The sequence below is a fragment of the Leucopleurus acutus genome, assembly GCF_964270905.1.
Source record: "Leucopleurus acutus genome assembly, chromosome: 14".
NCBI classification, from domain to species: Eukaryota; Metazoa; Chordata; class Mammalia; order Artiodactyla; family Delphinidae; genus Leucopleurus; species Leucopleurus acutus.
In genome coordinates this window covers 73,213,210-73,231,245 of record NC_139156.1, presented here as the reverse complement: position 1 = coordinate 73,231,245, position 18,036 = coordinate 73,213,210, and the positions used below count along the sequence as shown (strand labels likewise).

The 18,036-nt window shown below is 36.3% G+C and overlaps 1 protein-coding gene across 2 annotated transcripts in view; it reads left to right on the top strand.

Annotated features, from left to right (window-relative positions):
- Positions 1-417: 417 nt before the first annotated feature.
- PHYHIPL (phytanoyl-CoA 2-hydroxylase interacting protein like) overlaps positions 418-18,036 on the top strand; it is a gene marked incomplete at both ends in the record, with an annotated part of 93,304 nt that continues 75,685 nt past the window's right edge. The window contains one exon of one of the 2 annotated variants that reach the window (XM_082854591.1): positions 418-523. In XM_082854591.1, the coding sequence (XP_082710717.1) occupies positions 418-523 (106 nt within the window). Of the gene's footprint in view, positions 542-18,036 lie in introns of both variants that reach the window. The other variant, XM_082854590.1, reaches the window with a different exon arrangement.

Here is an 18,036-nt window from a genome sequence, read left to right as displayed (position 1 = left end):
CGTCCGACGCCTCACGCGCCGGGTTGCTGGCGCCGAGGCGCGAGGGCCCCCCGGGCCGCGTACGCACGGAAGGCCGAGGGGCTGGGGGGCAGGGAGCGTCTCGCGCCAGCAGGTGGGCGCGTCCTCTCGCGCGCGTGCGCGCCCCGTGCCTTCTCCCTCACGTTCCCCGCGCGCCGCGTCCTCTTCCCGCCGGGAGCGCGCCGCCTCCCGCTCTCGCGCCGGGTCGGTCTCGGCTTCTCAGAGCCGCACGCTCAGTGGAGCTCCCGCCACTGCCGTCGCCTCGGCCCCTCGGTGCCGCGTCCCAGGCCTCCTCCCTTCCTCCGCCACTCCCTTTCCCTTTCCCGCCCTTCTCTCTCACACGGTCCGCGGAGAGAGCCTGGATACGAAGCAGGCGGACGTGAGAAGGGGGTTGGAAAAATGGAGGTGCCGCGCCTGGATCATGCCCTTAGCAGCCCCACCAGCCCCTGTGAGGAGGTGATCAAAAACCTCAGCCTGGAGGCCATTCAGCTGTGCGACCGGGACGGTAAGAGTGGCCGGGACGGTGAGGAGGGGGGGTCGAGCCCACGGCCAGGCACCGCGGCCGCTCTGGCTCAGCCGCCCCTGCCCGCCCGGGCGGCAGGGTCTTTTGTTGTCCCACCTGTGCAAATGAATGTCGGTGGGGGCTCCCCTTCGTCCACCCCTCCCGCCCCTCAGACCCCAAAAACAAAAGCACCCCGGGGCTCGCGCGTTGGCGGGGAGAGTCGCCGTCGTCCCCGGCCTCGGCGCCCCTCGCCGGCCTCGCCCGCCTGGCCCCGGCCGAGGGCTGCCCTCGCGAGGGCGTCGTTCCCGCCCGCGGCTCCCGCCCGGGACGCGGCGCTTTTGATCTTTGCCGCAGTCCCGCAGTCCTGGGTCTCCCGGCGTCGAAGGGGAGATGCCCTCAGGGGTTCCCAGCCTGCTCGCCCCGCCGCCTCTCCCCGCACACACACTAGTTAGCGGTCTCTGACCAGAAACTTAACAGTTCCTTTTTCGAACATCTACATTTAGAAGTCTGTTTATCCTCTCAAAATGGGATGGGGGTGACAGTTTTTTCAGTGAGGGGGCAGAAAAAGAGTGCGTTTCAGCACCACGGACAGCCACCAGCGTCGCCGTTTGGGGCTGTGATTCAGAAACTGTCAAAAATCTGTGAAGGAAGTGGCCTCGTACATCTGCCGTGATTCAGAATACGGGGCGAGTACTCGCCATTGTGTCTTGATATTATACCGCGTATTCTGTTGTTAAAGTTGGCAGTCTCCTGAAGAAGGACATTGATTAAACGTCGGTCCGAGCGTTAAAGAGAGAAACCGGTACTACGTGCAGCACGGGTACTCACACTGCTTCTGTATTAGTTGGAGAGTCAGTGCTATTTCAGTAATGCGGAAAAAAACTTCATTTGTAAAGAACTCATCTGATTCGTACTGATTGGCCTAATAATTGTAAAAATTATACATGTGACAAAGGAAAAACAATTTATGTGTTGTCAAGATGATCCTGAACAGTTTTGGCTATACATGAAATTAATGTTTAACTGTATATAGAGACGATGATTTTACAATGGTTTTTTAGCCAAGGTTATGTAGATATATACTCACAATAAGGTCATAAAATTGATCAGTATGTAATCCAAGTAGAGAGCAGAGGTTTTGTTTCCAGTCCATTTAAATAGTAATAACTTGGTTAGGCGTTGCTATACAGTACGGTTTAGGTCAACCGAACACCGAGTTTCCGTTTAATAACAAATTTAGGACAGTGGGTCTTTGATTAATTGCTCTTTGAAGCCAGAGTCTCTTTAAATAATTCTGAAACAGGTGTAGTATGGATAATAAATATTCTTGCAAAAGCTGCTTATATTTTCTTTATCCTTAAATTGTTTTGGTCACCATAGTATTAAGTGCACATATTTATGGCATTAAAAAGATTCATTGTTTTGGTATTCCATATATAAGGTTACATTATTAGACTATACAGATTATTTTTAACATAGCACATAGGAAGTCCTGTACTCCTATGGGTTTGTTTATACTTTTGTGAAATGACTTTCTGTAATGTTATCACTGTAAATATTTTTATTTTCCTAGACTGGTTTGACAGAAAACCAGAATCTAATAAAATAAAGGCAGATTTTATTTTCATTTACTTCAGTGATTTATCAAAAGCTCATTCCTGTAGTTATTGGAAATGGGCAATTCATGGTTGCTCCTCAGAAGCCAGTAATCAATACTTAAAATTGCATTTACCACCTGTTTCAAAGATACTAAGAAAAATAAAGTTTTAAAAATGACCTTTACAGAGTTAATAATGCAGAGTACAAAAATTAATGTGCTGCATTTACCATGGTCTCCCCTCCTAGAGTAGAAGTTATTTTATTTTGGTAATATTTTTTAGTTGTTTTAGTTCACATTACTAATCCTTGCAAAATGAGCAAATTACATAACATTTAATGGCGGGGGTATTGGCACTAGGCAGTATCTATGAAAATTAATACTTATTTACAGAGTTCTGAGTCAACACAGATTAATTAAATAGGGTTTCATTTTATAAAATAGCTTATGCCAACAAATACAGAGGGCTAACTCTTCTATTAAAAGATGTGTAAAATTTGAAAATAGCTAGTGTAAAGATGTTGTTAAATGCCTAACTTTTCATTTTGTGACTCTACTTTATGTCAAATCCAAAAATGTTAAGTTGGTGTCATAGGAATAATTTAGAGAAGGTGATATGGTTATTTTTACAGAACAATTTTTAAATGCTGCATTAAGTTTTTCAACCAGATCTTATTTATCATAATTTTATATTGAGAAATTTTCAGCTAGATGCATTTGCTTCCTTCACTCCCTTACTTTCACTCCCTCTCAGGTCTCATTATTTTACTGTTGAAAATATATAACATAGAAAAATTAGTATGTGGTAGATCTATTATGTGCTTAAGTACATAATAAGTGCTATACTTTCATAATTTTATTATAGAAATAGATTTGTTTGCTCTTTACTTACTTTATTTTACCCTAATATTAATCTGATGATGGGAAAAATTAGAGCAATATTAATTCCTTAGAAGTGGAATAAAGTAGAATAAGAGAAAGTATCATATGATTGTTTAATAAACATTTCCTTTTACCTTCTCCACTGATAGACATTTTTAATTTTATAATGTTTTGCATATTGCATCAACTAAGATCTGTAGCTGCTGGTAAACATAACTGTATGTCTTATGCTTCCCTGGATCTCCTCTTTTATGTTTTTTTTTTCTGTCACTTGCCTTTTTTCTTACAATCTATTTACATTATTAGCAACAATTCACAATGCTTCTTTTTCTCATCGTTCCTCAAAATATTTAATAGTCTCTGAAGAATATGGAATAGAGTCCAAGTGGTTATATAATTGGATTTTTTAATTAAGCAAGAGGGTTCTTATACACACACATTATCTCATGTGTGCTTTTATCCTAGGCATGTGTGCTTTGGTTGCTAATACATGGCCCTGCCTAGATGTTACTTGTAGTTCAACATGAGGATTCTGGATCAACTTCTATTAGGAAACCTCTGAAGATCTGCTGTAAATCTAGTAGTTTCTATAATCTCTGTTGTAAGTAAAAGAGTGTTTCTGTTATTCGCCTCTGCTGTGCTGAAGTAGCCTCAAGTTGCGTATATGATGTACTTTAATTGTGGCTTTTCAAAAAAAACCCAAGAGAAAAACATTAATTTGTCATTGGGAAGCATTAGTAATATGGGAACTTATTTCCAGTTTGTTTCTTCACATAGATACTTCAGACCCTCACTGACCTGTGACACAACAAAACAGCTCTGACCCCACACATAGAATTCTACGTTACTTCTCTTCATCTTTTCTCATCATGCATATACATATTGAAGCTTTATTTCCTTGCCGAGAAGGAAAGATTTATCTTTATGTTGCTTTATATGCATCCAAGCTCCCTGAACTCTTGTTATAATAGTAAAGAAGAAAATACAAAGTTAATTTGCTGTATAGCATTGAATCCACCCCCAATGCTTTCTAGCTTTAATAAGTATTATTTCCATGATTCGGGCATTTTATGACTGCCTAGATACGGTTTGTGGAGTGTATGATGCTAGTCAGCAAGGGAACACATTTTAAAGGAATTGCACAGGCAGAAGCTGACATTTCCCTGTCTTTGTCTACCAGTAGTTTGCGGAAGAAAAGGGAAAAGGTCTTCTCTTTTTTAACATATTTTAAAAGATAAATTCCTTTGAATTTGGACTCTATCATATTTGTTTAAATTATAAATCAGTTGAGACGTTCTTCTTTATGCTTATTGATGTGTGAATTAAACAAATTTTAATTTTGGAAACATGGTAATACAGGAGTGCTTAGTAACAACGCTATATTAGATAATTCTTGGAGATATTTTCTAAAGCAGACATCTAGGACAAATAGCCTTAATTATTACCTTTCATAGTACAAAAATGTAAGGTAGGCATTACTCAGTCTCACTGACATGCAAATAGCATGGTGGTAATACCATTTTAGAATCAGACCTCTCATACAATATTTACTCTTGATAGATATGTTATCTTAGGCAAATTACTTAACCATTTTTTAGCCTCAAGCTTTCTCATGTAATATGGGTATAATAATGTCAGTCCTGTAGGATTGCTGAGATATTCAGTAAAGTATTATATACCATTTCTCACAGTTCTTGAAACAAAATAGAGAATAATAATTATTTTTAATGGACTGTTATTCTTCACATACCTTCTTGAGTTGAACTGCTTTTTAATTCTTATTTTTTGGCCAATGTTTAGATCTTTTTTAAAATTTCAGTTGTGTTTTGTTTAGATAGTAAATCCTTCTTATGTCACTTCAACTTCATGAGTAGTCAATGGAAACTGTAAATTCTGAATTTGAAAAGAACAGTAAAATCACAGTTACAGTACTCTATCCTTTGCTTATATTTTTCTATCACATCAGTAATATCCTTCTCAGCATTAATCCTAAAAGCTATTTTCAGCTTCTATTTCGAACCTACTGTTTGCTGTTTTTCATGTACCTTGTGACCTTGATACCTGCTTTGGTAGGTATTTGCATCAGAGCCCTTCTCTGTTCTTGATTTATCAATTGTTTTCTTTATGATTTTTTTCTAAGTATAGATCTATACCAACACATGTGACCTCCCGGTTCATTTCTTTGACCCTGATTTGACTATAGAGATGCTGTAAATTTTCATTAGTGAGTATGAAACAAAACAAAAAGAAAAGAAAAACTAAAAGAAACAAGCAAAAAGCTTGAAAACCATCACATTATGTTAAACGAATTTATATTCTTGGTAGAGGTTCTGATTCATTCCCAGAGGAGACCAGGAAGTTTTTAGAGTAAAAGTCACATCAAAGGATATGTGATCAGGCTCCCTCCAGTGGTAGAATGACCAATACGTTGTAAGTGGTAACATTCTTGCCTAGGTAAGTAAGCCAGTTAGAAATTCACTCTATAGAACACTATCTAGGCAACTTCCAAGTCACTTTAAAAAAAAAAAAAATTGCTGCTGATGTTTCCCTCTCTTTAGGCCTAAGCTTGATTTTTCCCTTAACTTATGTGAGTAGAGTTTCATGATGACGTTTATGTTTTATCCTGGGCTACGGTAATAACAGCGGCTGCATCAGTTACTGCAGTAAGCATGATCCTTCTAGTTTTTGGTTTTCCTTCTCTGCCCTTAAATGTATAATTTAAGTTCTCCTTATAGGATTTGCCTCTTTCTTGGATTTGTTTTACATTTCTTTTAACTTTCTCTGTAAAGAATCTTTTTATTATTTATAAATTATTGAAATTCTGTCTTTACTACTGTAAAGCATTTGCCCATTTTTAACTGTTTAAAGTATTTTATTATTACTAGACAATAGTTAAACTGTCTTATTAAGAAGACTGTATTTTATACACATACATTTGAGAAGTAAAATTAGTATTGGGGGAGGACTTCTAGCAGAAATGTATTAGAAGATTTGAAGAGTCTCAACAAGGAAAAGTAGGCAGCCTCAGCCTGTTATCTATGGGAGGATAGTGAGTGGCAATGGTATAAGAAAAATCTAAAAATAATTACCAATAATTTGTGACTGATTGAATTTTCAAGCAAAATGAAAAGTGACGGGGCTTTCCTGGTGGCGCAGTGGTTGAGAGTCTGCCTGCCGATGCAGGGGACGTGGGTTCGTGCCCCGGTCTGGGAAGATCCCACATGCCGCGGAGCGGCTGGGCCCGTGAGCCATGGCCGCTGAGCCTGCGCGTCCAGAGCCCGTGCTCTGCAACAGGAGAGGCCACAACAGTGAGAGGCCCGCATACCGAAAAAAAAAAAAAAAGTGACAGGGGGTAACTTTAGGATTTTAAGTCTAGGAAATCTGAAGAATCATTGACAAGAATGAAAAAAAGGAGAAAGGAAAGAGTATTGAGACATTGTGATGACAGTATTTTACATCTCAAATTTTAGGTCTCAGTGGACATCTAAATGTGTCCCTATCCCTTTTCTAGGGGTGCTTCCCTCTCAGAAAAATCATTCCCAGAACAGTATTATATACTGCCTTCTCATTATTGTTTCAATGTGGATCCCCACAAGAGAACCCATTTACATTCTTCTTAGACTCTCCTTTTTCTTGATTCCCACTATTCCCACTCTTTAGGGCTACTTACCATCCAGTGATAATATTTTGAGAATCAGTACTAAACCACTTGATACCTTATAGAGGATTATGAAATAGAGATTTTTGAGTCATCTGCATAAAGGTAGTTTTGGAGTCTTCGGAGACTTTTCACAGGGATTTAGTATAAAGTGAAAAGAACATGTACATTAAGACATTTGAAATCTAACATAAGAGACTTCCTTGGAAACTTATATTAAACCTTTAGCAGTTCCTCTTATGTTCTGGGGAAAAGAGTTCTAGAATGAGCAAGAGAATTGTTCATAGAACTATATATTTCACTGGGGAGGCTAGAACTTAGGTGAAAAAGAAAGTCTAGAATTTGACTTCAGTTTTAGAGCTCTGATGAGCTTTGTGTCTCACCCCTTGAAGGTAAGGAATTATCACATCCTGGGGAAGGCCAATTTTAAACCCCAAAGATGAAATAAATCTACGATCCAGGCTTGTTAATGCAAACAAGTGCTCTACATTTTGAAGTCCCTCACTAGATGTGAGTTGAACAAAAAGCATCATACTGTGAATCGTGGTTAGTTTTGTTTGTGATATTAGACTATCTGGACCAAGTTTGTGGTTCATTTTAAAGGGGTTGTGGGAGTTTTGCATATACACCACTAGTTGCAGTGGTAGTGGCAACTACTGGAAATAAATCTGTCTTTTTGTTTTCTATAGCCTATATGAGTGTTGCTATCTAATAATGGTATGAAAGGCTTATAACTTTCCTAGACATATGCCATTAAAGACAAGCCACAAAATATTTTTCAATATACTTACTGTGATTTTTCTTGAAAAATAGTGTCTTACCTTCTCTAAGAGTGAATGTTGGTAAATCTCTCAGTCTTTAAAGTTTTTAAAGTTGTTGATAAATGCAAAGAAAAATGACAGTTTTTGAGCATCAGGTATGTGATATGTTCTTTATGATTGCATTTTAGAGTTATATCTATGATGTAGAACAGGGATCAGCAAGTTACAGTCCTTGGACCAAATCCAAAAACCTGCTGCCAGGTTTTAAAGTAAAATTTTACTGGAATAAAGCCATGCTCATATGTTTATATATTGTCTATGGCTGCTTTCTTACTAAAACATCATTTAGAAAGAAATACTAGTTATACATTAGTATTTCCAGGTATGTTTACAATTCCATTAACAAATATGTTTTAAAGTATCAAAGATGATAACATGAACTTTAAGAAATACTGATAGTTATATTGATACACATTATAAAATTTTATGTATATATCATATTCTTCCTTCTAAACTAAATTCCCATTGAAAAAGAGTCAAGATCGTACTCATCTTTCTATTTCCATAGTTTCATACACTGCTTCCCAAGCTATCTGTATTTTGTTGGGTTTTTTTCAATATTCAATCTATCACTTAGACATAAAAATACAATAAAAATGATTAGAAAAATGAAATTTAAAAGATCCAAAAAGATTCAGCAGACATAAAACTTACTGTCGGATTCCTATAAAAGTTTCTAAATGCTCAATCTTAATTTTTATATTTATCTCATCACAGACTGGTAAATAGTTTGCAGACCTCACTTTGAGTACAATAGCTAGAGGACAGTGCCATTCTGTTCTTTTTCAAAGGTTAATTTTTAGGTACTAAACTTAACCAGTTAATATTCGCACTTTGTTTCCTTCTTTTTTTTTTTTTTTTTTTAAAGAAGATGTTGGGGATAGGAGTTTTTATTAATTAATTTATTTTTGCTGTATTGGGTCTTAGTTTCTGTGCGAGGGCTTTCTCTAGTTGTGGTAAGCGGGAGCCACTCTTCATCGCGGTGCATGGGCCTCTCACTATCGCAGCCTCTCTTGTTGCGGAGCACAGGCTCCAGATGCGCAGGCTCAGCAGTTGTGGCTCACGGGCCTAGTTGCTCCGCGGCATGTGGGATCTTCCCAGACCAGGGCTCGAACCCGTGTCCCCTGCATTGGCAGGCAGATTCTCAACCACTGCACCACCAGGGAAGCCCTCCTTCTTTTTTTTTACTTGCCTGGTATTTTTACTGTTTATACATGTATCGCAACTTTAGGGTCTATATTAAGAACAGGGGGGAAAGGACCCAAGAATGAATGTAACTTGGATCCTGCATTCAGAGGATTTGCTGACAATTAGGGAGATGATATATTTAAATAGATGAATATAATATGTGATAAGGATATAATAAGAGTAGATGCAGCTCAGTATCAAAAAAACAAGAAACCCAATCCAAAAATGGGCAGAAGACCTCAATAGACATTTCTCCAAAGAAGATATACAGATTGCCAACAAACACATGAAAGAATACTCAACATCATTAATCATTAGAGAAATGCATATCAAAACTACAATGAGGGGCTTCCCTGGTGGCGCAGTGGTTGGGGGTCCACCTGCTAATGCAGGGGACGTGGGTTCATGCCCCTGTCTGGGAGGATCCCACATGCCGCGGAGTGGCTGGGCCCGTGAGCCATGGCCGCTGAGCCTGCGTGTCCAGAGCCTGTGCTCTGCAACGGGAGAAACCACAACAGTGAGAGGCCTGCGTACTGCAAAAAAAAAAAAAAAAAAAACTACAATGAGATAACACACCAGTCAGAATGGCCATCATAAAAAAATCTACAAACAATAAATGCTGGAGAGGGTCTGGAGAAAAGGGAACCCTCTTGCACTGTTGGTGGGAATGTAAATTGATACAGCCACTATGGAGAACAGTATGGAGGTTCCTTAAAAAACTAAAAATAGAACTACCATACGACCCAGCAATCCCACTACTGGGCATATACCCTGAGAAAACCATAATTCAAAAAGAATCATGTACCACAATGTTCATTGCAGCTCTATTTACAATAGCCAGGACATGGAAGCAACCTAAGTGTCCATCAACAGATGAATGGATAAAGAAGGTGTGGCACATATATACAATGGAATATTACTCAGCCATAAAAAGGAACGAAACTGAGTTATCTGTAGTGAGGTGGATGGACCTTGAGACTGTCATACAGAGTTAAGTAAGTCAGAAAGAGAAAAACAAATACTGTATGCTAACACATATATATGGAATCTAAAAAGAAAAAAAAATTGGTCAGAAGGACCTAGGGGCAAGATGGGAATAAAGATGCTTACCTATAGAGAATGGACTTGAGGATACGGGGAGAGGGAAGGGTAAGCTGGGAGAAAGTGAGAGAGTGGCATGGACATATATACACTACCAAACGTAAAATAGATAGCTAGTAGGAAGCAGCCGCATAGCACAGGGAGATCAGCTCTGTGCTTTGTGACCACCTAGAGGGGTGGGATAGGGAGGGTGGGAGGGAGGGAGATGCAAGAGGGAAGAGATATGGGGACACATGTAGATGTATAAGTGATTCACTTTGTTATAAAGCAGAAACTAACACCCCACTGTAAAGCAATTATACTCCAATAAAGATGTTAAAAAATAAATAAGAGTAGAGAAGAAAAAGTGGGTAATTCTGTCCTGAGTCTCTCAGATGGCTTCACAGAGAGAAGCAACATTTTTTCTGGGTATTAAAAGTAAAGTAAAAAATTTCTAGAAGCAACATAAGGGCATTTCCAGCAGGGTAAGTGCGTATATAAAGGTATAACACCATGTATGTCCTAGGAATACACAGCATTTAGTATTGCTGAAGGAAAGAAGTGTTACTTGTGAGAAAATAAACTAAACGCTAGTTAGGGCTAGCTAGATTATGCCATGATCTATAGTTTGGATTTATCTAGTTTGAAATCTTATTAGTAGATTTCAAATTTTCTAATTTGTAGAAAACCTTTTAAAACAAAAATACCACATTTTACAAAACTCTAACAAGTAAAAGTAGCATTTTATAAGTATACATTTATCCTGGAATTTCAAACATGCATCATTTTTCAAATTAAGTCAATTAAGTGAGAAATTAAAATTAGCGGTTATACTTGAAAATTGTTATTTAATATCAGCCTCAGCATCCACTTTATTTCTGAATTTTATTTTTATTGCATTGTCCCTAGGAAATTCTGGTTCATACAGATAAGTAGTGGCAAATGGTAATTTTTTTTTAAAACTTATTTTGCCTTCTCAGGATACTCTTAAAATAAATTGATTCAGACTTTAGAGAAATAGTAAGATTTTTTTCCCCCAAAATGAATCAAATTAAGTCCCAATTGAATAAATCCTTTTGGAGGGAAGTGATAGAATTGATTCATCCATCAGTTCATTTTTTCATTGTTCAGTGCAAAAATAATGTATCTTATAATATTCTAAGATATTCATTGACAACATTTTTAAATGCTCATATTTTTGCACTGATCTCTTAAAATTTCAGAACAGCTTAATTTAATTTACTTGGATGATGACTCTTAACTGTAAGGATCAGTTTCATTACTGATACTTTATCTGCATTTATAAGCTTGGTAACGTTTGTGACTGTTTTGTCAGTTTGAGTTTTTCAACTTGTTACAAAGCTATATAATCATATTAGTGTGCCTATTATTTACATTTGAAAGATTTATAAAAAGGATTTTTAATGAATAAATAAAGTATTTCTTTTGAAATATTTATACCTTGCTTCAGGACACCTACCTAAGTTTGGTGTGAAAAAAAATGAATTTTGAAATTTTCTATCTGTAACATTACAGCTAACTTCAGAAAAAAAAAAGGAGAAAAATCCATCAATTTAAATGATAGTCTGTATGTGATGAGGCAAAGTTATTTTGAAGTATCTTAATATCCAGTCCTTATTAGTGAACAGTTGCTACCTAATGAAAGCTGACAACAGCTTTTATAGGAGCTACCACTCCTGAGATTTTAAAAATTTTACCTGCTTCCCTTAATAGAGTTGTCTCAACAATTCTGACAGTTTAGTTGATGATGTGTAAAAACCTGATGTAGACATTAAAATTGTCTTGTCCATTGTGTGTTGTTTTAGCATCCTTGACCTATTTGAGAAACTTCTACAAAAGTAAATGGAGAGATCTGCCACATTCATTCTAATGCCGTTAAATTGGAAAGAGTTTATATAATTTCAGTATTTGAACTAATCAAGCATATGTGATGAATATATTGTATTCTCTGCATTTTTAGACATGTACAAATATTTATTTCAGTTTTTTGATAAGTTTACTAATTTAACATATTTGTTACACTGTCATGCAGGATTTAATAAGATTTTTCTCCATATATGCTGTTGTTCATGGGTAATATGGTGACTTTGTTCTGAGCACATTTTATTTTAATTCCTAGATTTACAATAACTTCAGGCACACTTTTTTCAAAATTATGGAACTTGTCAAAGACTGTATCATTACAGGTTCCTCTCGATATCCAAAAGTAGAGCTTTCTTCTGAAAGCTTTAGTAAGCCAAAATGGTGTAAAGTGAAGAAGCAGTTACCTTAGGACACATCTTGCTAATGATGCACAAAATAAATCCAGATAAAGCACAGATGCTCACAGACACAGTTCAGAGCTCTGGAGGCTTGATGCTGAGATTCAGAGTGTAGTTCCCAGGGAGGGAACTTGGCGGTGCAGCTCTCCTGGTTTGGGGTGCACACTGCCTCAATAATGGCTCCCTGTAAAACAAACGCTGAAAGCTATGCTTTGCTTTTTGCCTCTTTTTGTAGAAGGGAAAAATCCTCTTTGGATTTTTTTTGGTTGGCAAAAACAGGTACTAGTGTAGATATTTCGTAAAAGTGAAGTGACATAAAGCAAACTTTTGGAAAGCAGATGGTATCTTTGTTTGCAAACCTTGACGTATGAAACCCAATGAAAATTTATCATTTAAAATTTATCACTACAATGTAAATTCTACTGACCAGATGACTGTCATTGAAATTTGGCATCATGTTTTAGCTTTGGTGAGAGCTCCCAAATGTTAGCTGAAAGATCAGCTGTTACTAATTAGTAGTAAGACTTTGAGACGTCTTGAGCCACATCAGTCTCAATACATCCATGTTAACATTTATTCAACATTCCTGCTTTTAACTAGGGATCCATTTCTAGTTTTATAGGTAATTATTTCATAACCTATACTGGAAAAAAGTGTAACTATAACCCAAACTTAGAATAACTTTATCACAGACATCAAGAAGTACACAAAATTCATAATAAGCCCTTCTATTTAATTTGTCCTGTTGAGCTGAAGGGACAAAGAGATGCACCTGAGCCTTGCCTGCAACTAATTGAATACTGCATGCAAACACATAATGTTTGCAAAATTTTACTTGAGTATATACTTGCTGATTTGAATTAAAAAAACAAACATGAAACATGATCAGAGCCGTAACCTTTTTATACATTGTGCCATTTCGTGCACTGAAGTAGCAGGCAAATTTTATTTTGATCTTTAACCCGAATCACATGATACAGCACAATTTAATATATGCTATTTGTATTCAGTTTTCAAAATAGTTCTAAAATTAAGAAGAAAGTTTAATGATAATGCTTGCTGAACATCTTAATCACCTTTGTGTTAAAAATAAATAATTTGTCAGAACCAACTTAAACAATGGGATCTCAACACTTATCACCAAGAGCGCTTCCTAAAACAGATTGCTCCGCCCCACCCCCTAGAGTTTCTGATCCTTTAGTTCTGGGGTGGAGCCCAAGAATTTGCATTTCTAACAAGTTTCCAGGTGATGCTGATGTTGGTGATTCGGAGACCACACTTGGAGAACCACTGCAGTAGGTAGCACGACCAAAGAAGTTCTTAGGTAAGGAAGAGATATTGCATATTTGTTTTAATAAATATACTCATTTGAGGAATGAACTGGGATACTGAGCTCAGGAGTCTAACTACTTTGTAAGTAGTTACAGGGCAGTTACAGATAATAGGATTGTTAAGAAAAAGAAGATAAAAATTGGGGGTGGAATTGAATAACATTTTTGAAGTAAAAATCTGTTGACTTTGTGATTAAATTGGAAGTGTGAGACGTGAAAAAGGAGTTGTTGATGGCTAAATTTTCTAGATTGGGAGATTGGGTACATTTTGATGCCAGTAAATAAAGTAGTAATTGTTGGTTGGAGTGAATGTGAAGGCGAAGCCTTGTTAACAAGCTATTAAAGTCTTTTCTGGACAAGCTAGGTTTCAGATATTTGTGGAATACCTAGATGGAGACATCCAGGAGGCTGTTAGAAGTATCTATGTCTCATAGGGAGTGCGTTTGAGGATAAAGATGCAATTTGGTAGTCCTTTTCCAGCTGTTTTCTATTGCTCCTTTATCAAGTGTTTTTTCCTTCATCTTCTAGTCAGTCTTTTAGACTCATGCCAAATTGTTGAACTGCTCATTAGAATGAATAAATTCAAATGTTGGTGTCCTTTTTTGTGGTGTCTAAAAGGAGCGTTTGAAAATTAATTACTTTTATATAATTAAATTTGGCTTGGGAGTAGTTATTTGGGGCAGTTAACATGGAGGAAATACAATTGACCTAAGCTCTATACTTGATAGATTTCTCTCCCTTATATCCACTGGAAAGAGAGTTAAGTATATGATTTTCTGTGCTTACTGTGGAAATACACTGGACTCATTTTTCCCTCCTTGACAACAGCCTACAGTGCATAAAGTAAACACTTGAGCCTGCAGAAACTAAAATCTTCACCAAAGCTATTTCTAAAACTTTCATACTGAACCTGTATTTCCAAGATTTTCTTTTGACTTCGAACCTACTAAATTTAATGTTTGCTGTGGTATGTATTGAATGTTAGCCTAAATAAGACATTGTCTTTTTTCACTTAATTTTTGTTCTTTGCAGATTTTTTGGTATGAGTTTAGGTAAACCTACCATTTTAATACATATAGTTTTTGCATAACTTTTTCGAGCTGTGCTAAGGTTGCGTATTTGAGCCTATTTTTACATATTTTAGTACAGTTCAGTATGTCCAATATTAATTTCCCTGGAGATTGCTATGCTTTTTTGGTTGTTATTTTTAGTGATTAAAGAAAAATAAAAACAGGAAAGCCTAATGACTAAAAAGGCAGTGATTCTGGAATTTCCTGTTTGCACTATTTGTTTTGCTAAAAGCTTTATTCATTCAAGTCGTAATCATAAAATTTACAGTAATAAAATTTGAGGTTGAAATAATGAAAAATGTTCCAAATACAATCTAGCCACTTCTACCAGAATTTTTATTCTGCACTATGTATTATAGAAGTATATCTTCATTTATATAAATATTTTTAAGAGCTTCACAAATATTTCTAAAAGCTTCAATATAGGTCAGTAGTCACTGAACTTTTTCTTCACTGATTTCACAGTAATTTGAAAAATATTTTTACCAGTTTTTTTGCTTTTAGTATTAATATATTACTATTTAAACTTTTTGACATACAAAGACCACTTAGTTTCATTATGATGTATTAATATTGTAATGAAAAAAATTAAATGTATTTTCCTGGATACATGCATGATGATATTTAGCACAAACAAAATGTATGTGTGTGTACTTACTTATATTCATTACACTTTAAAATGCAGATATGCTGTCCTTTAAGAAAATCCAAAATATGAAATCTAAACTTACAAAACACATTTATCAACCACAATAGTGCTTGCTGCCGTTTCTCTAGTGTTCTGTTTCCTTCTGAAAAATTTGACAGAAGGGCAAAATGGCAGTGAGATGTAATACCAACTAAATTGTCTTAAACTATGCTTTCTTAAATTATTTCTGAAATTTTTATGAGGGAAAGTAAATAGTAGACATTGGAAATACAAAGATATAACATTTTTATCTTCATCTATTTATAGACCATGTCAAAGATAGCTAAATTGTTACTGTGCTGATAGTTAAATTTCAAAAACACTCTAGAATGCTGCATTTGTATCATTTACCTATGAGTTTGCAAAGCTTTTTGCCCAGCATTTCTATCAACATTTCTTTAATTTTTTTCTTTGAGCACACAGAACTCTTGTGAAATGTCAAAAACATTGTTTTTAACTAAAAAATGACTCCTAAGAAAGCGAAGTGTGATGATGTAAGAAAGCAGAAAGGAGAAGAGGGATTTTTACCCAGAATAGTTTTTGTTAAATTGAAAAGTAGTTTTGTAAAATTTTTGCATTGACTAATGTTATTATACTAACAGTATAAGGTATCATAATTTATTATGGTGTCAAAATTTACTTTAGTTGCTTTTAAAATGACTTTCACAGTCCTGTATTATCATTAAGAGTCTGCAAATGGCTTACTTCCATTTTTCTGTTATACTCTGCTACTTTTTATGGGAAAGTTATATGGTTTGTTTCTACAATGTAAGGACTTTCAAGAGTGTTGTGTAAATGCTATGGGTATATTGTTTATGAACGCTAGAGGTCATATAATTAATTGGGCCATGGAAGAAAGTAATAGAAGTTCTAGTAATATTTATTTTTATCTTATCTAATATAAGAAAAAATAAGTTCGATTAATTTTACTTATATAGATTAGTACTTGGTATATCCAACTGTCATCTATACTGTATGTGCCTGGGGTGACTTTATATGATTGGTGTATGGAATTGAGAAATAAAAAAAATATTAATATTTAGTAAGGCACCTACTGATGCACTTTCTCCATTCTGATGTACCCATTCTTGTGTGATATCTTTTGCAAATGTGACAGCCCTCAAAACAGGTAAAAAATAAGTCAAGTTTAGAGGTTGTCATTTGAATTGCTATGTCACAAAATATTAAAACAGATTATCAAAATAACACAATACTCATATACTTTAGTAATAAAAATTTTTAAATATGTATTTTATTATTTTAAATTTCTATTTTGTCCTTAATCTTTAATGTTTGTAATACGGTTGACCCTTGAACAACTCAGGTTTGAACTACACAGGTCCACTTATACACAGATTTTTTTCAATGAATACTACAGTTCTATATCATCCACAGTTGGTTGAATCCCAGATGTGAAACCTCGGATACAGAGGGCTGACTCTGGGACTTCAGCATCTGTGGATTTTGATATCTGCAGTGGGTCCTGGAATGAGTCTCCTTCAGATACCAAGGGATGACTGTATATTTCGTACAGTAGTATTTGTGTATAATTTATGAAGAAATACCTGCACTTATGAGTACACTCTCAGCGCTTTTTTGTATAGGAGTACAGGATCAAAAAAAGTTTTAAGAGTGAATTTTTATTATATTCTGTTTTTACACATCTTGCTTTATATAGCAAGGTATATCTGTATAAATCCACTCAATGTTCAAAGGTGGATATTAAGATTACATAACATAATTAAGTATTCTTTACCATCAAAAACATTCCTTAAATGTATTTTATAGAGGTATAGTTGACATAACATTATATTAGTTTCAGGAATACAATGTAATGATTTCATATTTGTATATATTGGAAAATGATCACAAAATAAGTCCAGTTAACATCCATCACCATACTTAGTTATAATTTTTTTCTCGTGATGAGAACTTTCAAGATCTAGCTACTTTCTTTTGCTTTTTAGATTTTATCATATTATTTATTATATTTATTTTTTACTGCATCTGGTCTTAGTTGCAGCATGTGGGATCTTCACTGAGGCATGCGGGATCTTTCATTGCGGCGCGGGCTCTTTGTTGCGGTGCGTGGGCTTCTCTCTAGTTATGGCGTACGGGTTGTTTTTTTTTTCTTTTCTCTCTCTCTAGTTGTGGCCTGTGGGCTCCAGGGTGCGTGGGCTCTGTAGTTGTGTCGCCCGGGTTCCAGAGTGCGTGGGCTCTGTAGTTTGTGGCATGCAGGCTCTCTAGTTGAGGAGCACAAGCTCAGTAGTTGTGGCACACAGGCTTAGTTGCCTGGCAGCATGTGGGATCTTAGTTCCCTGACCAGGGATTGAACCTGCATCCCTGCATTGTAGGACGGATTCTTTACCACTGGCCCACCTTGGAAGTCCTGATCTAGCTACTTTCAAATATGCAATAGAGTATTAACTACAGTCAGTTTTTTGTTTGTTTGCTTTTTGTTTTTGTATTTTTAGATTCCACATAAAAGTGAGATGTAGTATTTGTTGTTTTCTATCAGATCTACTTCACTAAGCATAATGCCCTCATAATCCATCTATGTTGATGCAAATGGCAAGATTTCATTTTTTTATGGCTGAATAATATTCTACCGTGTGTCTGTGTGTACACACATTTTCTTTATCCACTCATCCATTGATGGACATTTAGATTGTTTCCATGTGTTGAATATTGTAAATAATGCTGCAATGAACATGGTGATGCATTATCTCTTTGAATTAGTGGTTTTGTTTTCTTCAGATAAATTCTCAGAAATGGAATTGCTGGATCATATGGTACTTCTATTTTTAATTTTTGAGGAGTCTCAGTACTGTTTCCATAGTGGTTACACCAATTTGAATTCCTACAAACAGTGCCCAAGAGCTCCCTTTTCTCCACATCCTCACAAACCCGTGTTATTTC